Here is a 21,487-nt window from a genome sequence, read left to right as displayed (position 1 = left end):
CCCTGCTGCCTGCCGTGACTGGGCAGCTGCGGGGGGCGATGGGTGGAAGAGAGAGGAGGGGGCTCCTGCCACCTGCCGCAGCTGGACAGCTGCGGGGAGCCCAGCATCCTGCAGTAAGTGGGAACTGCTGGGGGCCTCTGAGAGAGCTGTTGCCAGCTGACAGCAGTCCAGCCCAGGGGCAGAAAATGTCACGGAAGTCACTGGAAGTCACGGATTCCATGACATAATCGTAGCCCTACTCATAGATATTATCTAAATATGTCCAACTTGTGGGGAAAGCTAAAGGGAAAAAGACCAAAATGATCACTTAGATGCAAGTAAAACTGGAAAAATCAGTCCCAGTAAGTCGAATCGTGAGCATCCATTCCTGAAGAGGTCTTTAAGGCACTTTATTTATTTATTTTTGTATTACAGTAGCACCTACAGGCTCCACTCAAAGATTAAGGCTCATTGTGCCAGGCACCATACAAACAAGTAACAGGAAGACTGTCCATGCTCCACTGACCTCACAACGTAGGTTTACGAAAAGACACAACACGAGGGGCAGAAGAATTGAAAACGTAATTAACAAGAACAAGACAACATGGATGGAAGTATCTTTCCCAGAACAGCCCCATATCACTCACATGCGATTTCTGAAGGAGAGGCTGAGAATCTCATTGAGGAGAAGACATTTGGGCAGATTACTTAACCTTGGATGTCAAGTTTCTGATAGGAGAGGTTCGAAACTGTCCTTCCATACATCTTTGAGAGCCAGGGGATAGGAGATAACTCCAGAGTAGCAGCCTCTCCTCGAGCTCTTGTACAAAGCATACATAAATTCTCTAGGAGATAAAATAGGGTACAGGCACTCATCTACCACGATGAGGGGTATATTTTAGTATGGAATGAAAACTAGTTTATAATAAACTGCTACACATTTTAAAAGCAGAGTTAAATTCATGCATAAATATACAATAAATAAACCCTAATGCTGTGAAGCATAACAACATCCCACATATGCTAAAGCACCAAGGCAGAGCGTGGGCCAAATTCTGCTCTCATTACAGTGGTAGCTGCACTGAAATTAATGGGGATATTATGCTGGATATACAACTGTATAACACAAAAGAGAATTTAATCCATTGACGTCAATGGATTAAATTGAGATTAAGGGATTGTTTACAAGAACATTTAGCATCCAACTGGGGTATGAATCTACTACGCCAGCCTGCTGTGAACTAACTGTTCCTGTGGACCCTGCTGATCCACTTTGATCTGGTCCTCTTTGAAATGAGACTACATCAAAGTGCATTAACTAACTGTTAATGCAGGTCAGCAGGGTCCAAACGACAACTAGCCTGCAGCAGATTAGTATGGGGATTCACTCCCCAGCTTGCAGCAAACTAAATGTTCTGGTAGAAAAGAAAGAGAAACAGCAGACAGAATCTGACCCTGTACATCTTTGGTTATATTTTAAGGGTTTGGGGTTTTTTTGTTTTTGTATGACTAGGGATTGCAAGACAACCTAAACTGTGGATTTCCTTTCTTTTTCTCTGATACAGCTTGGAGCTACTGTATAGCTGGTAAATGTGTAGGCAAAATAGCAGGGTTCAAGTTATTTTTACTGACCGGGCTTCTCCAAATTTACTTGCACATACTGGAACTCCATAGCCGAGTTAGGGCTCAGCCATGAAAGGGACTGAATGCCCTTGCCTCCCACTAAAGTGAGTAGATCTCAAGCACTTGCAGGTTCTAGCTCTTAAAGACAGACCTGATATCCTGGCTTCACTGAAGTCAATAGGACTTTTGCCATTGACTTCAATGGGGCCAGGATTTTACCTATTATCTTTAAATACAATATTTTTCATGGTCTTCAAAATACTTGTTTATAGGGCAGGATCATATAACATAACAAGGAAAATATACAAAAATAACAAGAAAAATACACTAGTGAAAAAAGATAGTCCCAAATAGTCCTTCCATCTATGGTCAAAAGTTGGTATAGATGTATTCTTCATGATCACATCCCATCTACCATTAAACAATGGGTACAGAGATTATGATTACATCTCAGGTTTGCTCTTTATTAACATAAATGGTTCTTCAAACAGATAGTTTTATCTCTACTTCCTTTTGGGTATGAAAATATGCTGATTGTCCATCAGACTAAAGAGCCTGAAAATCCTTATCTAGATGAGAGAATACACAAACCATAACTTTTTACCTGATTAGCTCTTACTCACACTACTACTCACATGGACAAGAGCTACTTGTGAGAGAAGAGGTATGCAGGATTGGGCCCTAAAGGAGCAAAAATTGAGAGAGAGAAATTTAACTACTTATTGCATTAATTCTGACTGATCTGCTTCATGCCATTGAACCTTGTGCAATTTTCAAGACAGATCAAAATTGCTGACAGAAGGAACTTCTCAGAGCAGTTTTTAAAAGGTCATTGGTTAAGTCAGTGTAGTTGTAGCCCTGTGAGTCCCAGTATATTGCAGACAAGGTGAGTGAAGTAATATATTTTATTAAAATAAAATAAAAATACTACTTCATCAACCTTGTCTCTCTAACTAGCTAAGTCAGTTAAAGCACATTTCAGTTTTTTTTTTATTATTACCATAATGCCTGGGAATGCCTGGTATGGACCAGGACCCCACTCTACTAGGGATTGTATAGAAAGAACAAAAGGAGAGCTTTTGCCCAAAAAGTTTACAATCTAAATTATGGGGCAGTTTGTTTGATGCATTAGCATCTTTTGATGCACTGAAATTTAGTGCAAGTTTGTTACTCCTCATGGGAAATCCATATACAAAATACCATTACATGCCTCAGAAAATCTGGAGAGTTGGTATGCCCTATTCAATTACTTCGTCCATATTCTGGCAAAACTTCTTCAGAATTTAGCCAAGCTATTACAATTTAGCTGAGCAGACTGAAGGAGTCTCAGTGACAAGTGACAGCATCCGAATAGCTTTCTTTTTTTAAAGTACTATTTTAAAGAAATCAAACAAGATTATACCCCACATGGCTCAACTTTGAGAGCATACAGTGAAAAACCACACTCATGAAAAGATCAGTGCAGTGTGGCAGTGATTGGACAGGAAAGATCATGAGATTTGACTGAGGTTAAAGGCACAGCTTTGAAGTATCTCTAACCTGAGCTACAAATGATGATATGAAGGCACAACAGTGGGCCTTTATTTTTTTAAAAAACTATGCCTTGTTTTTGTTCATCAGGATTCACTGTTTTCATCCACTTCAAGGAGTTCATCAAGGAATTCCACAACTTCACCCTAAAACAGATTAAAAGATAGCAAGACACATGTTAATTACTTACAGTGGAATGGATGGAAAAGGTTTTACATTTTATCCTAGAACTAGATTGTAGCTGAAGTTGTCAAGAACAGACTGATTTTATATAGCAACTTTCGTTTGCTCAAGATAGTGCAAAGCTTTCAAAAGTAATGAGATAGCCTATTTAAGTGTAGAGCACATGGCTACAGCAATGACTCCCTAGTTAAGTGCCAGATTTTACAAACTCAGGACCCTGAGTAGTCACTGACACATCCAGATTAGTTTACTCATTAAGGTCCTGATTGAGCAAAATACTAAACCATAAAACTTAGTTTTAAGAATGAGTTATTCCACTGACTTCAACAGAACTACTCACATGACTAAAGTAAGGCATATGCTTAATAGTTTTTGGAAAGATGGGTAGTTAATTTTACAGTTATATCAATCTTTGGACTTTAGAAAAAAACTCAGATCTTGGCAGAGATAACAAATTTCAAAAGCCTAGTGGAATTAGAAGCTCTGCCAACCAAATCACTTGGGTTCAGAAAGGTTACAAACCCTTCCATGCTAAATCATTGATTAGAATACTGTGCTGTCTTGTTTTTCATTTAACATATCTTGTTTTTACACTTGGCCTATAATTACAGCAAAATATAGACCTTATCAGAAGAGAATATTAAGTTCACAGCAAGTTTTCATACATAGTTTTTTGTAGTTCAACACACCTGGGATACGTCTACACAGCTGCTGACAGGGTGCTTCCCAGCACAGGCTGACAGTCAGGCACTAGCTCTGCTCAAGCTAGCATGCTAAAAATAGCTGTGAAGGCAGTGTAGCACGGTGGCGGTTTGGACCAGCTTCCTGAGTGGGTATTCAAGGGGTCCAGGTGAGTTTATACTCAGATGGCTACTCTAAGCTGCTGCTGGACCGCTATTTTTAGCACACTTCCTTGAGTGGAGCTAGTCTGTCTGTCTCTACCTGCACTGGAAAGCATCCTCCCAGCAGCAATGCAGACACAAGCTAAGGAAACTCGGATTAAAAATGCAGAAGAATGTACTTTAAGGTTGCATTAAAATATCCATTACATTAAGACGGATGCATCAAGGATTTTCATATGCTGCTCCTCCGCCCCTACTTCTCTGGCCTAGTTTTCCACCACTGACCTTTGTTCCTGCATTACTTACTCTTCTCTTTACCTACCTTCATTCTAGAGCTGGTCCAAAATTGGAATTTCTGTTAGGTGCGAAATTCCAACTTCTTTTTTAGGACAAAAAATATTCCTAATCAGAAGTTAAAATTTCCCATAAAATGAATTTTCCAATAAATAAATAAAAATATAATTTGGGACAATCAACACAATTTGATTTTAACTTTTTAAAATTTTAAATACAAAATCAAAAAATAAAATAACTTTCTAAACAAAATGTTGTTTTGAAATGAAAAATCCGAACACTTTGTTCTGATCAGGTTGAAACATTTAGTTTTGATTTCCACCCTCTCCCCCCAAAAATGAAATTTTGTTGAAATTTACACATTCCTGTAGAACACGGTGGTTTTGATTAATGACATTTTTCAACAGAAAAACAATGCACTGGAAAAATTCTGATCAGCTGTGCCTTGTTGTCAGTTTTTAAAAATGAGAATTTATAAGCTTTTTTTGCAACACATTTATTTGAATTCTCCTCTCTCTTTTTTGTACTCCCATTCTTTGTCCATTATGTTCATTTTCTGGTTTGTCACATGTAAACTGTTTGGGGCATGGACTGTTTTTCCTTCTCTCTGTGAAGTATCTTGATAAATTATGGTACTACAAAATAATAGTTTAAAACTTTAACTAGATTTTAACCAAGTTTCTGTCTGGGAATTTATTCATTGAGCATACTGCACACCTAAGTTTATTTCTGCAGTTTCTGAGCCTGGATTTTGCTGCAATCTTCCGTACAGATGGGAAAAGGGTATTATATCCTCTGAGGTCAGTGAAAGGAATTTAAAGCAGAGAGGGGCTCTGTTTATTTTTAATGCAATAAAAATAAACAATAAATCCTGTGGCCAGGATTAAAAAAAAAAAATATCAGGTTCTTCAGAAGTATGAAATTAGTAAGGACAAAAAAACCTCCAACAGTGGGATGACAGCTGGCTGGAATAACTGCTGCTCTCATTCCCAAATTCACAGTTCCTTCTTACAGCTTTGTTGGAGTTTAACCAAACTGTGAAGTGGTTTCAGTGGCTTCTGAAGGATGACTGTTTATTTTGCATTTCGCTCACTTGAAACATATAAATATCCAAGTCAAAAAAGGTTCAAGAAACAAACATCACCAGTTCTTTTATATTCTCTATTTGTCTTGCTGTAGGCAAGCAGTTTGGGGTTATGGAAAAGGGTATTAAAAACATCTCTGCATAGCAAGGAACTGGTTATTCTTTATTAAAAATAATAATTTGCACTTCTGTACAGCCTACCATTTGTGAACCTCAAGATACCTTATAAATGTGAATGAATAAAGCCCCACAACACCCTTGTGGGGTGAGTATTATCATCCTAGATATGGAAACTGAGGCACAGAGAAGTTACGGTCCAAATTTTCAAGTATAGGTACCCAAATTTAGAGGCTATCTTGAGGGGCTGATTTCCTGCAGCTCCCATTGACTTTGATTGGGATTTTGGGTATTCAGCACTTCTGAAAATCATGCTCTAGGGGTGTCCCTGATCTAACAGAATGCTTTTTCTATGCTTCAATATTACATTTTAATAAAATGCTAAAACAGGATGACAAAAGGAAATTTTTATCTTTTCAGTAAATCTGCAAAAAAACGGAACCTTTAAAAGGTAGGTTATTTTGGGCGGGGAGGGAACATAAAAGTCTGACAGCATTATTTCCAATGACAGCATAGTTTAGAGTGAAGACACAGTGATCTTCACTACTATGATTTTAATGACTCAGCCTTTGCTACCCAGAGAAATAAATCCTGACTACATATATTGTATTGCATTTCTAGAATTTTCCTCACACACTTGCCATTAATACAGTTGTCATGGTATAATTCCCCACCCTGAACCCTAGCGTCCAAAAGATGGGGTACCAGCATGAATTCCTGTAAGCTTATTTACCAGTTTAGAACCTGTAGCGCTGCCACCAACCAGGAATTCCAGTGTCTGGTACACTCTGGTCCCCCCAAAACCTTGCCCGGGGAACCCCAAGACCCAGACCCTCTGGATCTTAACACAAGGAAAGTAATACCTTTTCCACCCCTGTTGCCTCCCAGGCTTCCTCCTGTTCCCTGGAAGATTCTGTTGATTCAACTCCTTGAATCACCAAGAGAGAAGAAATTCCTTCCCGCTCCTTCTCTCTCCCTCCCAGACTCTCCCTGAAGAGAAGTAATCTAACACAGAGAGAAATTAGCCTCTCTCTCCCCCTTCCCTCCTTTCTCCCCACCATTCCTGGTGGTCAGACCCAGTCGAGGGGTTCATCAGCATAAAAACAATTCAGGTTCTTAACAGGAAAAGCTTTTCATTAAGAAGGAAAAAACAGTAAAATTATCTTTGAAATTTAAGATGTTATTGTTACGGGTTTTTCAGCAATTGACCACTGGGATCCCTCCAGCCTGTGTATAGAGTCAATTAAAATCCTTTTCGGCACAATACAAATTTGCCCCTTCGCAATCCATTGAACTTTTCAGACCAATGACATTTGCAATTAAAGAACACACATAGCTAAAGCTCGCGCTTATCTACAAGTACCTTAGCCTATTCTGACTTATTAGGACTGTTGGAGGATTGGAGAGAAACCTTGGTTCCCATCTGATCACTCTCAGAACTCAGAAGAGGCAACATCAAAATAACAGCACACAACAACTTCCCTCCCACAAGATTTGAAAGTATCCTGTCCCCTGATTGGTCCTCTGGTCAGGTGACAGCCAGGCTTACTGAACTTGTTAACCCTTTACAATCAAAAAAGATATAAAGTACTTCTGTGCTATTAACTCTTACTTATCTGTTTATGACAACAGTACACTCCAAAGACACTGATGGCCCAAACAAAGTTTTCCTTTGTACTTGAAAGTCTGCCAATCTCATGTAAAAATGAGTATTACTTAAACCTGAAAAAAGGGATGAAATAAGGTTGACTAAAATCCCAAATTATCTAAAGTTTCTTTTCACAGACTCTGAATATCCAAGGGGAAAAAAGAGAGACATTTTATCCCCCCATTATGCTAATGCAAATCCATAGGCTCTAACAGAGTTAAAGGGATGGAATGGAGAACAAGATTTGGCCCAACACGTAAAAAATAAATACCCAGAAAAATCTGCTGCAATGCAACAGAAGACTGGTTTAATTTTTCTTTTGAGAAAGCAGCAACTCTAGATTATGTTTGAAGAAGACTAAAAGCTGTACCTAAATTCTTTGCCTGCCCCACCCACATAATGTAAAACATTTATATTTTGTGCATATTATGGTCTGTAGATGGCATCCACTTTAAAAGGCTATCTAGGCTACAATGGTATGTCAGAAGATTTAATTAGATTGTCGTGTTAAAGCTATGAATAGACAGATCACTATCCTTGTCCCATTAGCACCCTCATGACAGGGCATCATCCCTTTGTTGGGAATGCAGAGCTGAAATAAAAACGCATTTTAAATTACTGAGGTCAGCAAATACTTCACAGATGTTAATTCCTAAGAAAGTTGCTTGTCAACAGAACTCTAATAGCTTCCTACTGGCCTGGAGTCCAATGGGCTGGATGCAGCAAAATATTTAATACCTCCAGCAAGATGCTGGATGCTCTCAATTCCCAATGCTCTCTATGCCTTCTGGATACTAATAGAAAATAAATAATAATAGTAAGACAATAAATGTAATGACACCCCTAGTCAGGTTGTCTGTGAGTCTCTAGTGATTCAGCTAAAAGGATTAAGCCCACTGATGCAGAGGCAATAGGAAATCATAAACCTCTGTCTGTAGTCTACCCACTTTGTAGTGAAGACAAAGTCACATGGTATTAATGTGGGTTACACAAATATGGTGCTTAAATCAACAAACATGCTATCCAGATTGCTAATCAACTGCTAAATGGTAGAATAAAAGAACTGAGGAAATATTGGGGCCACAACACATATCTTGACAGTACCAAAAAGACAAGTTGCCCATGAAATTCTCAAAATGGGAAATTTGAGTAGTTGGATGCTAATCAACTGCTAAATGGCAGAATAAAAGACTGAGGAAATATTGGGGCCACAACACATATCTTGACAGTACCAAAAGGACAAGTTGCCCATGAAATTCTCAAAATGGGAAATTTGACTAGTTGGATTTTAAACAAACCTCATTGCTTAGTGTCTCTGCACAATCTAATCCAATTTGATGAGACTTAATGGCATGACAAGCAGTTACAAGTGTAGCCAGTGTTTAAAACAAATAAAAATAAAAAAAATACAGATCCCTTTGGTTTCAGAGTGGTAGCCGTGTTAGTCTGTAGAAGCAAAAAGAACAAGGAGTACTTGTGGCACCTTAGGGTATGTCTACACTACGGGATTACTCCGAATTTACAGACTTCCATTTTTGGCAACCGGCATGCGGCCACACTAAGCACATTAATTTGGTGGTGTCCATCCATGTACCGAGGCTAGCGTCAACTTTCAGAGCGTTGCACTGTGGGTAGCTATCCCAGGGCTATCCCATAGTTCCCACAGTCTCCCCCACCCATTGGAATTCTGGGTTGAGATCCCAATGCCTGACGGGGCCAAAAATTTGCTGCGGGTGGTTATGGGCAAATGTTGTCAGTCAATCCTCCCTCCGTGAAAGCAACGGCAGACAATCATTTCGCGCCCTTTTCCCTGGATTGCCCAGGCAGACGCCATAGCATGGCAACCATGGAGCCTGTTCAGCCTTTTTTCACTGTCACTGTATGTCTACTGGATGCTGCTGACAGACGCGGTACTGGAGCGCTACACAGCAGCATCCCCTTGCCTTTGCAAGTTAGCAAAGAGGGTTACCAGCCCTACTGTACTGTCTGCTGCTTTTCAAGTTGACAAAGATGGTTACCAGTGATACTGTACCATCTGCTGCTGTCATGGGTGCTCCTGGCCGGCCTCGGTGAGGTTGGTTGGGGGCTTCTGGACCAAAATGGGAATGACTCCCAAGGTCATTCTCTTCTTTAAGTTTTGTCTAATGAAGAGTCAGTCCTGCCTAGAATATCAGGCAAGCCTACTAAAGAACCAGAGAGGCAAACGGCCGCTCCGGGTCAGAGCCCCAGACATGCCACAGAAATGATGATCTGCATGCCATTCTAGTGGGTGCCCCTACAACAACCCCACCCGTTGCTTCCCTCCTCCCCCACGCCTTCTGGGCTACCATGGCAGTTATCCCCCCATTTATGTGATGAAGTAATAAAGAATGCATGAATAAGAAACAACACTGACTTTACTGCCTCTGCAAGCAGAGATCAAAGAGGGGAGGGGAGGGCGGTTGGCTTACAGCAAAGTAGAGTGAACCACCATTCTGCACTTGCTCAGCCTATAGCTGAAAATGGGAGCACTAGGACAGAAGCACAGGCAGGACTGAATCTTCATTTGTGTGTGGGCCTTTGGTTGACACTGGTAAAATACAAAATGCCCCAGGATATGTATGTTGGGGGACAGTTCTAAATGGCAGCTTAATTTTTTTTATTTGCAGCAAAATGTAGAGGTCTAAGTATCTGATTGTGAGCCCTGGTAGTAAGGGGTAGGCTGGGGTAGGTGCGACCAGGCAGCGCTGCCAGCTGGGAGAGCAGCCTGAGGCAGAAGCCTCCAGATGGTATGATATTCCAGGCAGGACTGAATCTCCATTACACAAAACTTAAAGAAGAGAATGACCTGGAGTCATTCCCATTTTTGTCCAGGCACCCCTGACCGACCTCACCAAAGCCAGCCAGGAGCACCCATGGGACGACAATGATGGATACCAGTCATACTGCACTGTCTACCATCCACAAGGCAAGGCAAGGAGATACTGCTGTGTAGCGCTGCAGCACCGCGGCTGCCAGCAGTATCCAGTAGACATACGGTGACAGTGAAAAAAGGTGAGAAACGATTTTTTTTCCTTTTGCTTTCAAGTGGGTGGGGGGGAGGGAGGCTGACGACATATACTCTGAATCACCCACAACAATGTTTTTGACCCTTCAGGCATTGGGAGCTCAACCCAGAATTCAAATGGTTTTCAGAGAGTGCAGGAACTGTGGGATAGCTACAGTCGTCAGCCGCCCCTCCCTCCGTGAGCATCCATTTGATTCTATGGCTTTCTGGTACGTTTGTCTCAGCTCCTTAAGTTTCACGCAGCACTGTGTTAAGTCCCTCTGTCCATCATGGCCTTGAAGATTTTTTCAAATGTTTTGGCATTTCATCTTTTGGAAGAGTTCTAATAGAACAGATTCATCTCCTCATACAGAGATCAGATTCAGTATCTCCCGTACGGTCCATGCTGGAGCTCTTTTTTGATTCTGGGTCTGCATGGTCACCTGTGCTGATGAATGCTGCTGAGTTCTCCACGCCGGGCAAACAGGAAATAAAATTCAAAAGTTCGCGGGGCTTTTCCTGTCTACCTGGCCAGTGCATCCGAGTTCAGATTGCTGTCCAGAGCGGTCACAGTGGTGCACTGTGGGATAGCTCCCAGAGGCCAACAGCGTCGAATTGCGGCAACACTAACCCTAATTTGAAATGGCAATGTCAATTTCAGCGCTACTCCCCTTGTTGGGGAGGAGTACAGAAATCGATTTTAAGAGCCCTTTATGTCAACAAAAATGGCTTCGTTGTGTGGATGGGTGCAGGGTTACTTTGCTTTAATGCTGCTAAATTTGACATAAACTCGTAATGTAGACCAGGCCTTAGAGACTAACAAATTTATTTGAGCATAAGCTTTTGTGGGTTAAAACCCAGAATCTGCAACGGATAGGGTAACACACTGGGTTTGAAGTTTTACCTCATGTGCATGTGTCATTGCTGTCCATTTCCAATACATTACACATACAACACAAGGAGAGAAAGAAATAAAATACAATCTTTTAGGAGAAACAGCCAGCTATTAAAATGAACAGGATAGAGAAAAAAAACTGCTAATATGGCTGTCTCAGTCCATTTGGGGCTGATGGTCCAGCACTATCTTTTCCTTGGCCAGCACAGTGCACCTAAACATTGTAATAGCGACCATTAGAACTCTTATCCCCCATCACCTCCACCCTCCTGCAAGCCCATTGGGCACACAGGGCAGATGCTTTTCCTTTGGCTGCCAAAAATGAACACTAGCTTCTGCATGGCAAATATTAGTCACCCTTTTATGTCACTGCCTCTAAACATAATCTGCTTTAACATTTCTTATTGTAGACTGGAAAGACTGTGGGGAAAACAACTTTTCTGTAATAACCCATGCTTTCCATACAGATCATTGACAGTATTTTGTACAGGAATTTCATATAGACTATCATGAAGCATGTTTGGTTGCACAGCAGTATCACAGAATATTAAAATAATGCATTACTATGATGTGGCAAAATGGCCGATGTTGGTATGGTAGTTCCCATGCTTTTCTTGGCGGGTGAGGTGAGGCTAGGATGCCACCCCTTGCCCCCGCTCTTGCGGCACCAAGGGCCGCTAGTGGCCTGGGAAAGTTGTAGGGGAGGGAAGCAGGGAAGGGGTCTGGGTTTGCTCCTTACTCTGAGCCTCCGCCCCTCTCAACCCCTGTGGGTTTCTTACCCTCTTCCTCCTTGGGTACAGTTACCCTCCGTCCTTGATGCTGTGGTTACCCTTCCTCCAGTTCTCTGGTCTTTCAATTCTCAGCAACACACCTCCCAACTCTAGCCCTCTCTTCTTCCTCGCACCATCCTGTCTGCCTGAAGCAGAGTTTTTGTTTTAGGTTCCTGACAGGGCCTTGATTGACTACAGGTGCTCCAATTACAGGTGCCCCCACTGGGGTGCAGCCGAAGCCGCTCCAGCCCTCCTGGTCCAGCCCAGCACAGGTGGGGTCCTGCTGGCCCGCCGTAGCTGGGGTCCCACCATTTAGCTGACTTCGTGCAGTCAGCTGCGGGGGTTAACGGTTAAGGTCCAGTTACCAGTAAGCCAAATGCTTACTGGTTAACCTTTCACATCCCTAGTTCAGGGACACTCCCTTGGATATGGCTTACAGAGCACTGACAACAAATTAGTTCTGCTTTGATCAGTAATAGCTTCCACTGAAACAAAACATATACAAAAATAATCAACAAAAAAATCCCCAGCACGTTTCTTAACGGAGCAAGCCACACAGCTTTCCTGATGTAACAACGTAGCCTTTCTTGATGCAAAATCCTAGTGGAGACAAGGTCAATCCAGGGCAGGGGGTATAGGGTTAACTAGCTTGATTAGCTACATCACCATAAAAGCAATCTGTTTCTTGTCTCCACTAGGATTTTACATTGGGATAGTTCTGTAAGCATCCCCCTACCCCTTTCTTTTTTTGCACTGAAAGCAGTCTTTGTAACACTCCCCCCACATTACACAGGTGGAGGGACTAGCATGGTACTTTACAGGGGTTGGCAACCTTTCAGAAGTGATGCACCGAGTCTTCATTTATATACTCTAAATTAAGGTTTCGCGTGCCAGTAATACATTTTAACATTTTCAGAAGGGCTCTTTTTATGTCTATAATATACAACTAAATTATTGTTGTATGTAAACAAGGTTTTTAAAATGTTTTAAAAGTTTCATTTAATTTTAAATTAAAATGCAGAGCTCCCCGGACCGGTGGCCAGGACCTGGGCAGTGAGAGTGCCACTGAAAATCAGCTTGCGTGGCGCCTTTGGCATGCGTGCCATAGGTTGCCTATCCCAGTACATTATATCTCTGGCTGAATACTGCAAGAACATTGCTTGCAAACACTGATTCAAATTCCAAAATCTTAATCAATTAGACCATGTTCATGCTTATTCTAGTCACTATTTACAAACATTCACAAGGGTCTTTTTGTACAAATACCTGGAGAAAAACTGCTCTTCATATGTATTTGTAAACAAACAAGTAATTGCTATTCTTCTTTTTAAAAAGTTGTCACCCAAACAGGGAGTAGAAACAATACTATATGACTTCCATGACCAACTACACACCAGTTAACAGTGACTAGTACATAGTCAAAGCGAACAGGTGGCATTTAAACAACACATTAGTCTGCACAAACTTTTGAACAACTAGAAATAACAAATAAGCTTATAAAACTCAAAGTCTGTCTGCTAACAATTTACAAACAGAAATTTGTTTTGGTTAAACTGAGATTATCATTTGCAAATAATAATTTGACCAATGCTGTGCCATCTCTCCTGCAAGCAGCAGCCACATTCAATCAGCATTTGCAATCGCTCTCCTTTGCACCACACATAAAGGAAGTTTGTATTTGAACCTCAATCATTTTGCTTATTTTTCTATACAAGTAGAAAGAGTGGGACAAAAAAAAGTCAAATCCGCCAACAATTTTTCCCTCTACTGATCTGGTATGAAAAAAAGACATATTATACGATCATCTCAGCCAAATACTTGTGGATGTTGCACAATTTACGATGGCCAAGTAAAAATATCCCTAAACCCCCCACTTCCAACAAAACACATAATTATGGGTCAGATCCTCAGCAGTTGTAAATTAGTATAGTTCCATTAGAGTCAGAGCTACACCAGATTACTCCAGCAAAAGGGTAATGTGCTGTAATGACAACATAAAGTAACTTTTCACTCTGCTATTTTAAAGCTGTGTAATTTGAATATTAGGGTTTAGATTTACTTTGTCCTCTAAGGATCCCTCCTGCACAGGATATTCATTACATGTCTGAACATAAATCAAGATACACAGTATTTCAAGGGCCAACACTGCTCTTTAGGAATCTCTGTTCAGGAATGACAACACTGCATAATGTATTTGTATCTGTATTGTGGAAAACTCAATAATGATACATAATAAGTAATCTTTTTTTAAAGAAAAGAAAGTACTTTGTGCCAAGTTGGTGTTAATATTTTCTGTCACTCCACGTACATAAAATATTTGAAACAGAGGTTTTAATTTCCTTGTGGAAAAGCCTTAAAAAAGTAATAAGAATGAGGCAGTATTTCTTGTAGTGACATATGCAAAAATTATTAGTGCATATTCAGGCCTCTAACTATTGTACTATATTGTTGAATGAAACATGTTTGCACTTGCTTTACTACTAGGATTTAAAAAGATATGCTTTTTGTTTTGGACAGGAGAGCACTATGGAATCTAAATAAAGAGTTAAATGATTTCAGAGAAAGAGCACCATCCATCTAGGAAGAGACCCACACCCTATTAATCCTTTTGGCTGGGAATCATCCACTCAAGGACTGATAAAGTGGTTTTCTTCTGAGGTTACAGTTTAGGGTTGGTGGCTTAAAGCTCACTATAAAGACAGCAAGCTTGGTCCAGTACACTTCACAGAGATATGGTCCATGTCATAAGACACTTGCAGTTCAAACAGATGGACAAGAGCAAAAGGAAGGTTCTCTCCCCCGGCTCAATTTTTAATATATTTCCCTGCAACACATCCCTGTAAAGTTTTTGAATTTTCCAAGCCTTCTTGTTTCCAAGTTCTCTTTTGTTAGGACTTCCTCACTCCCATCCCAGCCATCCTTAATCAGGTGGGCAAGACACGGAGCACCACAGGCCTTGGATGTGTCCCGACCAGACAGTTTCTTTAAAAACAGACTGTTTGCAAACAAACTCTTTGGTGTGGATCCTCCCAGAGACCTGTGCACAGCGGGGACTCCCCACATGCAAATCAACTCCTCCTGGCATGGAAGGTGGGTTCAGTCACCTGTACTGCACCATCTCTCTTCAAGGGTCATCTACAAGGGTAGCCTCTGTACCCAGAATCTGTGTAGGGGGATAACTGGTGACTGGAGGGCTTGGGAGAAAACATAACCCTCCCCCTGACAAGCAGAAATGCTGTTTTATCTTTTCCATATGATCCCTTCAGGGGACCTCAGAAGCACCAGTCGCCAGGGAGAGCTCCTGGTAGCCAGGAACATAAGGGGTAAACCAGTAAAGGCCAGAACCAATGCAAAAGCACATGGACACCATGTGGATGGCCATGGTCTCCTGTAAGTTCCTCAAGATCTGTAAAGGAAAAAACTGCAGTTTCTTGGTGAACCATGGAAGGAGGGGAGTGATGCCCCATATTGTACAATGAGGATGTATTTATTTATTTGGGGATAGCAGGGGAAGATATTTTTTAAGTGATCTTTAGAGATCACATGGCCCTTGATAGTGCTGGTTTTTACCCAAAATGTCATGCCCACTCAGAGTTTAAACTAAGATCCTATTGTACCTGCCAACAAAGATTGACCTGACCACCTTCTGCAGAACCCAAACGCAACTAGAAAAAGGACATTCGCTGGTTTTGGATTCATAGGTGCCAGGGCCAGAAAGGACCATTTTGATCATCTAGTATAGCACAGGCAATAGAACATCCCCAAAGTAAGTTCCTAGAGCAAATCTTTTAGAAAAACATCCAATCTTGATTTAAAAATTGCCAGTGATGAAGAATCCACTATGACCTTTGATAAGTTGTTCCAAAGGTTAATTACCTTACTGTTAAAAATGTACCTGTTATTTCCAGTCTGAATTTGTCTAGTTCAACTTCCAGCCACTGGCTCACATTATATTCTTCTCTCCTACACTGAAAAGCCCATTATTGACTATTGTTCCCCATGTTGGTACACAGAATCTGTGATCAAGTCACCCCTTAACTTTTTCTTTAAGATAAATAGATTGAGCTCCTCAAGTCTATCACTATAAGGCATCTTTTATAATTCTTCAGTCATTCTCCTGGGTTTTCTCTGAAACCTCTCCAATTTATCAATGTCCCTCTTGAACCGTGGGCACCAGAACTGAACACCGTGCCAAATACAGAGGGATAAAATAACCTACCTACTTCTACTTGAGATTCCCGTGTTTATGCTTCCTGAGGTCACACTAGCCCTTTCGGCCATAGTGTCACATGTTCAGCTGATTATCCACCATGACCCTGAAATCTTTTTCAGAGTCCGGCTCCGAGGAGTTCCCCATCCTGTAATATGGCCTACATTCTTTGTTCCCAAATGTATACGTTTACATTTACTGATATCAAAACACCACTTGCTTCTGCCAGCTTCTCAAGAGATCCGTATCCCTCTAAATCAGTGACATGTCCTCTATTTACTACTCCCCCAATTTTTGGGTCACATGACAAACTTTATCAGTGATTGTTTTCCTCTGGACATTGATAAAAATGTTAAATAGTGTAGGACTGATCCCTACTGGACCCCATTAGAAATGCACCTGCTTGATGAGGATTCCCTATTTATAACTACATTTTGAAAACTATCAACCAGCTTTTAATCCATTTACTGTGTGCCACATTAATTTTATATTGTTCTAGTTTTTTAATCAAAATGTTGTGCAATACAAAGTCAAATGCCTTACAGATGTCTAAGTACATTAAATCAACACTTGCCTTTATCAACCAAACTTGCAATCTCAGATTAGTTTGACAAGATGCATTTTTCATAAACCCACATTGACGGGCATTAATTATACTACCCTTCTTTAGTTCTTAATTAATCGATTCCCATATTAGCTGCTCCATTATCCTGCCCAGGATCAATGTCAGACTTACACACCTATAATTACCAGGGTCTACCCTTTTTAACTACTGGCACAACATTAGCATTTTTCCAGTCTTCTGGAACTTCCCCAATGTCCAAGACATATTAAAAATCAATATTAATGAACCAGCAAGCTCCTCAGTTAGCTAATTTAAAACCTGTGGATGCAAGTTATATAGACTTGCTGATTTAAAAATGTCTAAGTTTATTGGTTGCTGTTCAACATCTTCCTGAATGGATGGACTGCATCACCTATTTTTTCCCCCAAACAGAAAACAAATATTTATTGAATACTTTTGTCTTTTCCGCATTATTATTGATAATTCTACCATTTCCATCTAGCAATGGCCAATACTACTATGGGGATTCTTTTTGTTCCTGACATACTTTAAAAACTCCTCCTCATTATCTTTTACTCTGCTGGCCATAGATTTCTCCTTGTGTCCTTTTGCATCCATTATGAATTTTCTACAATTCCTAGCTTGATTTATATTCATTACTATCAACTTCCCCTTTCTTTTATTTTTTTTTAAATAGCTGCCTTCACTTCTTCTCTAAACAAGGCTGGTTTTCTAATACAGCCTTCTTCCTTTATTGAGGCTATTTAAGCATCTGGTAAATAGTGCTCTTAATCAATTTCCAATTATCACACACATTTTTCTGCTCATATTCTTCCTCCCAGCTGATTAACCTCATAATTGTTTAACCCAGCTTTGTGAAATTGGCCCTTTTAAAGCATGAAGTTTTAGGGGAAAATGTAATGACTATAATATTATATTACTGAATGAATTAAAGGAATAACAGTCAACAACTATTCACTCCCGTTTATTCCATGTTCCGTGCCCAGGGCTATAGTTTGTCTCCATAATCTCTGTTCTAAAAACACATGTTGAAGGTCATCATGGTGGAATGCTTCCCCACCTCCTTCATTACCCTTCCTTTCAGTTATAACAGCAGATGCAAAGTGAGAAAAATTACAAAAGAAATGTATTCTTATGTCTAACATTAAACTTTATGGGCTAACATTTTACAAGTCAACTGGGGAACTTAAAAAGTGCCCAAATGTTTGCAATCTCTGAGAAAACCAAAAAGACTCTATGGATACAGGAAAAATACATTATTTCAAAAAGTATTAGCCAAGCAAGATCTCTAAACCCTCACCTAAACTTAATCCTGTAGGGAGCCTTACCAAGAACACATCACAGAGTTAAATCACAATAGACATCTTCTGGGGCGGGGTGAGGTGGGGTGTCTTTTCAACCTTTCTAGAGTCTAACCTTGGAATGGAGCTTTACTTCTAGTACAGGTTTTTAGGTCATTCATATAGGTGGCATTGCTTCTAAGATGTAAAATATGTATCCTTTCCTTTGTGTCACACAGTCAAAATCACAAGGTAACAATTTCATATTATACAATGGTACACCTTCCCTCCATTTTCAGTTCTAACTAGGGAACACCCTAACAGTGGTCATTGCAAGGAATATTTATCCTACTTATACAATAGATTTCAACCTAGTTCTAGGCCAAATATTTTATACACTGCATTTCTTTTGATGCCACCAGTGGGTCGTTCCCTAACTTAAACAGAAAATTAAAACAAACAAACTCTTTCTGCCTGAAAGATATTTTCTTTAAACACATGATTTATACTTTAATTCCAACTGTGGGGAAGAAAAAAAAAATCGGTCTCTTAGCAATTTAACCATTTTTCCTGCACTGATGAAAATACATAAATAATTTCATACCTCACAATAGTCAGTTATGTATCATTTGTTCATGAATTTTAAGCAATTAAGAAATAAGACTTGAAGACCAAAATTTAATGGTGTAATAAGAATTAGCAAAGATAACAGGACTATCTGCTGAAGAAGAGTTAAATTTTGAAAAGTGGTTATTTCTAGATAAAAGTTAGAATAATTTTCAAATCTAGTTTTAAGTAGATTAAAAAAAGACTAAGAAAATTTCAAGTTTAGATATACAAGTACCACTTTTGTGCCCCCTGGTGCTCCTATTTTGCAGAGCAGAAGATCTTATAAAATCATTTTTGTTTCTTGAACACATATAACTTCTACATTTGTGTCAACAGTGTCCCATATATACTGTCCCAAAGGCACACATATACACTAGGTTTTCTGGGTCTTTTTCTATTTTCACTTATCAAGGAACACTATGATAACCTGGATAATTATTTTCTTTACAAAAGAGTATTTTGTCATATTCTATACATGCCACAGGATTATATCCATGATACGTTATAAATATTTCACATATCACATTTATTTTAGTGTCACTAGTGGTATATATTACTATACCCTCAACTCTCAAAAACTCACCTCATCATCATCCATTATATGCCGCTTTGCAAATTCATACATTTCCATCTGAAGTGTGGTTATGTTATAATATCGAACTGCTTCCTATCAGAACAATAACAAAATTTTTAGATTATTTTTTAGGCCAATAAGACATTGTGAACATATTTCTGAATTTCTCCCAAGGCATCAGATACCACCTGTAAAAATTCTAGCAAAGCCAGTTCCAAACTCAGCACTATTCTGGGTTAATTTCAAGATTGCCCCATGTTTGCGAAAGGAAGATGGAAGTAATGAATGAACAAATACACCAAGCAGAATATCTAATATGTTCTGTGAATCCTTCAAATTGTGTCATCCTTTTGAACCTTTTTGATGTCTTAAAAATTAGCCAGTTTGAGACTAAATGAACGAGATCCCAAAGTAAGCAGCTCTAGGGTCCGACCATACCTGGCCTGGTGTTCATGAAGAGGCACAAAGTGAGTGGTTAGTGTGCTTGACGGAGTCCAGGCCTCCTTCCACACCATTCTATGGAGTTGGCCAGCCATGGAGAGAGACGCTTGCTGACAGTGGCTCTGGAACTCTTTTAATAGTGGGAGTGCTGAAAGCCAGCTAATGAAGCTGCAAACCATGTGTGTTCAAAAGCAATGTGAAAAAGCGCAATTCCTACTCATACCACACGGGTGCAGCACAGCTCCGGGATTCTCAAGAATCATGAAATAATGCTAGCTTTGTTCTGACAGTACCAGCAAACTTTTCAGTGAAACCTGGGGGTGCTGCAACACCTGCCGCAGCCCTAGTTCCTGCGCCTATGCATGCTGAGTTATGGTGCACTGCCCTCTACCTAGAGTGGTGGCTGAACATCACAATCTATCTTATAGTAAACAGTTGCTATGTTTGGTGACATTACCACCGTCTGCAATGCTTGTCCCATATAACTCTTTCGGGGAGAGTAAGAAGAGGAGGAGGAGTCCTTTCTCCTTCACAACGGTGTCCAAAGCATAGCATACGGTCAAAATGCAGCCCCTGGCCAACTTAACCCTCTGTAACTACCAGGGCTGCCCGGGGTGGGGGGCAAGTGGGGCAATTTGCCCCAGGCACCAGGTCCCGCAGGGGCCCCCACAAGAATATAGTATTCTATAGTATTGCAACTTTTTTTCTTTTTATGGAAGGGAAATTGCTTTTCCCCAGGCCTTCTGAATCCTCTGGGCGGCCCTGGTAATTACTAAGGGAATGCAAATCAGGTCACCTATGGGATTTTCTGCTGGGCAACTCAAACAACAAGCAACTTTTAATAATTTTTGGAGGATCAAAGGATAAGCACAATGAAGTTGTATGCATTTAAAATAGTACATAAACATACAGGTGCTGCAGGCTTTGAGCTCCTGAAAGTAGTCAATGAATCGGGGCGGGCAAACTTTTTGGCCTGAGGGCCACATCGGGTTTTGGAAATTGTATGGAGGGCCGGTTAGGGGAAGCTGTGCCTTCCCAAACAGCCAGGCATTGCCTGGCCCCCACCCCTGATCCCCTCCTGCTTCTCACCCCCAGATGCCTCCCCTCCCCCCAGTGCCCCTGCCCCATCGAGCTCCTCACCGGAACCCCTGCTCCATCCAACCCCCGTTCCCTTTCCCCGACTGCCCCCAGAATGCCCACTCCTGACTGCCCCCCCATCACCCCATCCAACCCCTCCTATCATTCTTGACTGCCCCCCCTAGACCCCTGCCTCATCCAACCATGTCTCCTGACCATCCACTCCCGACTGTCCCCCGCCGCCCCATCCAACCCCCCCCTTCTTGACTGCCCTCTCGGGACCCCTGCCCCCATTCAACCCCCCTGTTCCCCACCCTCTGACCGCCCCGACCCCTATCCACACCCCCACACCCTGACCACAACCCCGAACTCCCTTGCCCTCTATCCAACCTCCCCACTACCCTCCCCCTTACCGCACTGCCTGGAGCACCGGTGGCTGGTGGCGCTAAAGCTGCGCTGCCCAGAGCGCCAGGACAGGCACCTGGCTGGAGACATCCATACCACCATGCAGCACAGAGCACCAGGTCAGGCTGGGCTCTTCAGCTGCGCTGCCCCAGGAGCTCGCAGCCCCACTGCCCAGAGTGTTGCGCCAGCGGCGGGGCGAGCTGAAGCTGAAGGGGAGGAGGAACAGCAAAGGAGGGGCTGGGAGCAAGCCTCCTGGGACAGGAGCTCAGGGGCTGAGCAGGAGGGCCTTCCGGGCCGGATGTGGCCCGTAGGCCA

General features: G+C 41.3%; 1 protein-coding gene across 1 annotated transcript in view; it reads right to left on the bottom strand.

Annotated features, from left to right (window-relative positions):
- Nucleotides 1–368: 368 nt before the first annotated feature.
- CRTAP (cartilage associated protein) overlaps nt 369–21,487 on the bottom strand; it is a 39,031-nt gene continuing 17,912 nt past the window's right edge. The window contains exons 6-7 of the mRNA XM_032798789.2: nt 19,259–19,342; nt 369–3,278 (exon numbers count right to left, since the gene is read on the bottom strand). Coding sequence (XP_032654680.1) covers nt 3,219–3,278; nt 19,259–19,342 — 144 coding nt within the window. The 3' untranslated portion in view covers nt 369–3,218. The remainder of the gene's footprint in view (nt 3,279–19,258; nt 19,343–21,487) is intronic.

Source organism: Chelonoidis abingdonii, chromosome 2, assembly GCF_003597395.2.
Source record: "Chelonoidis abingdonii isolate Lonesome George chromosome 2, CheloAbing_2.0, whole genome shotgun sequence".
Classification (NCBI taxonomy): domain Eukaryota; kingdom Metazoa; phylum Chordata; order Testudines; family Testudinidae; genus Chelonoidis; species Chelonoidis abingdonii.
This window is presented reverse-complemented; position numbering and strand designations above follow the sequence as displayed.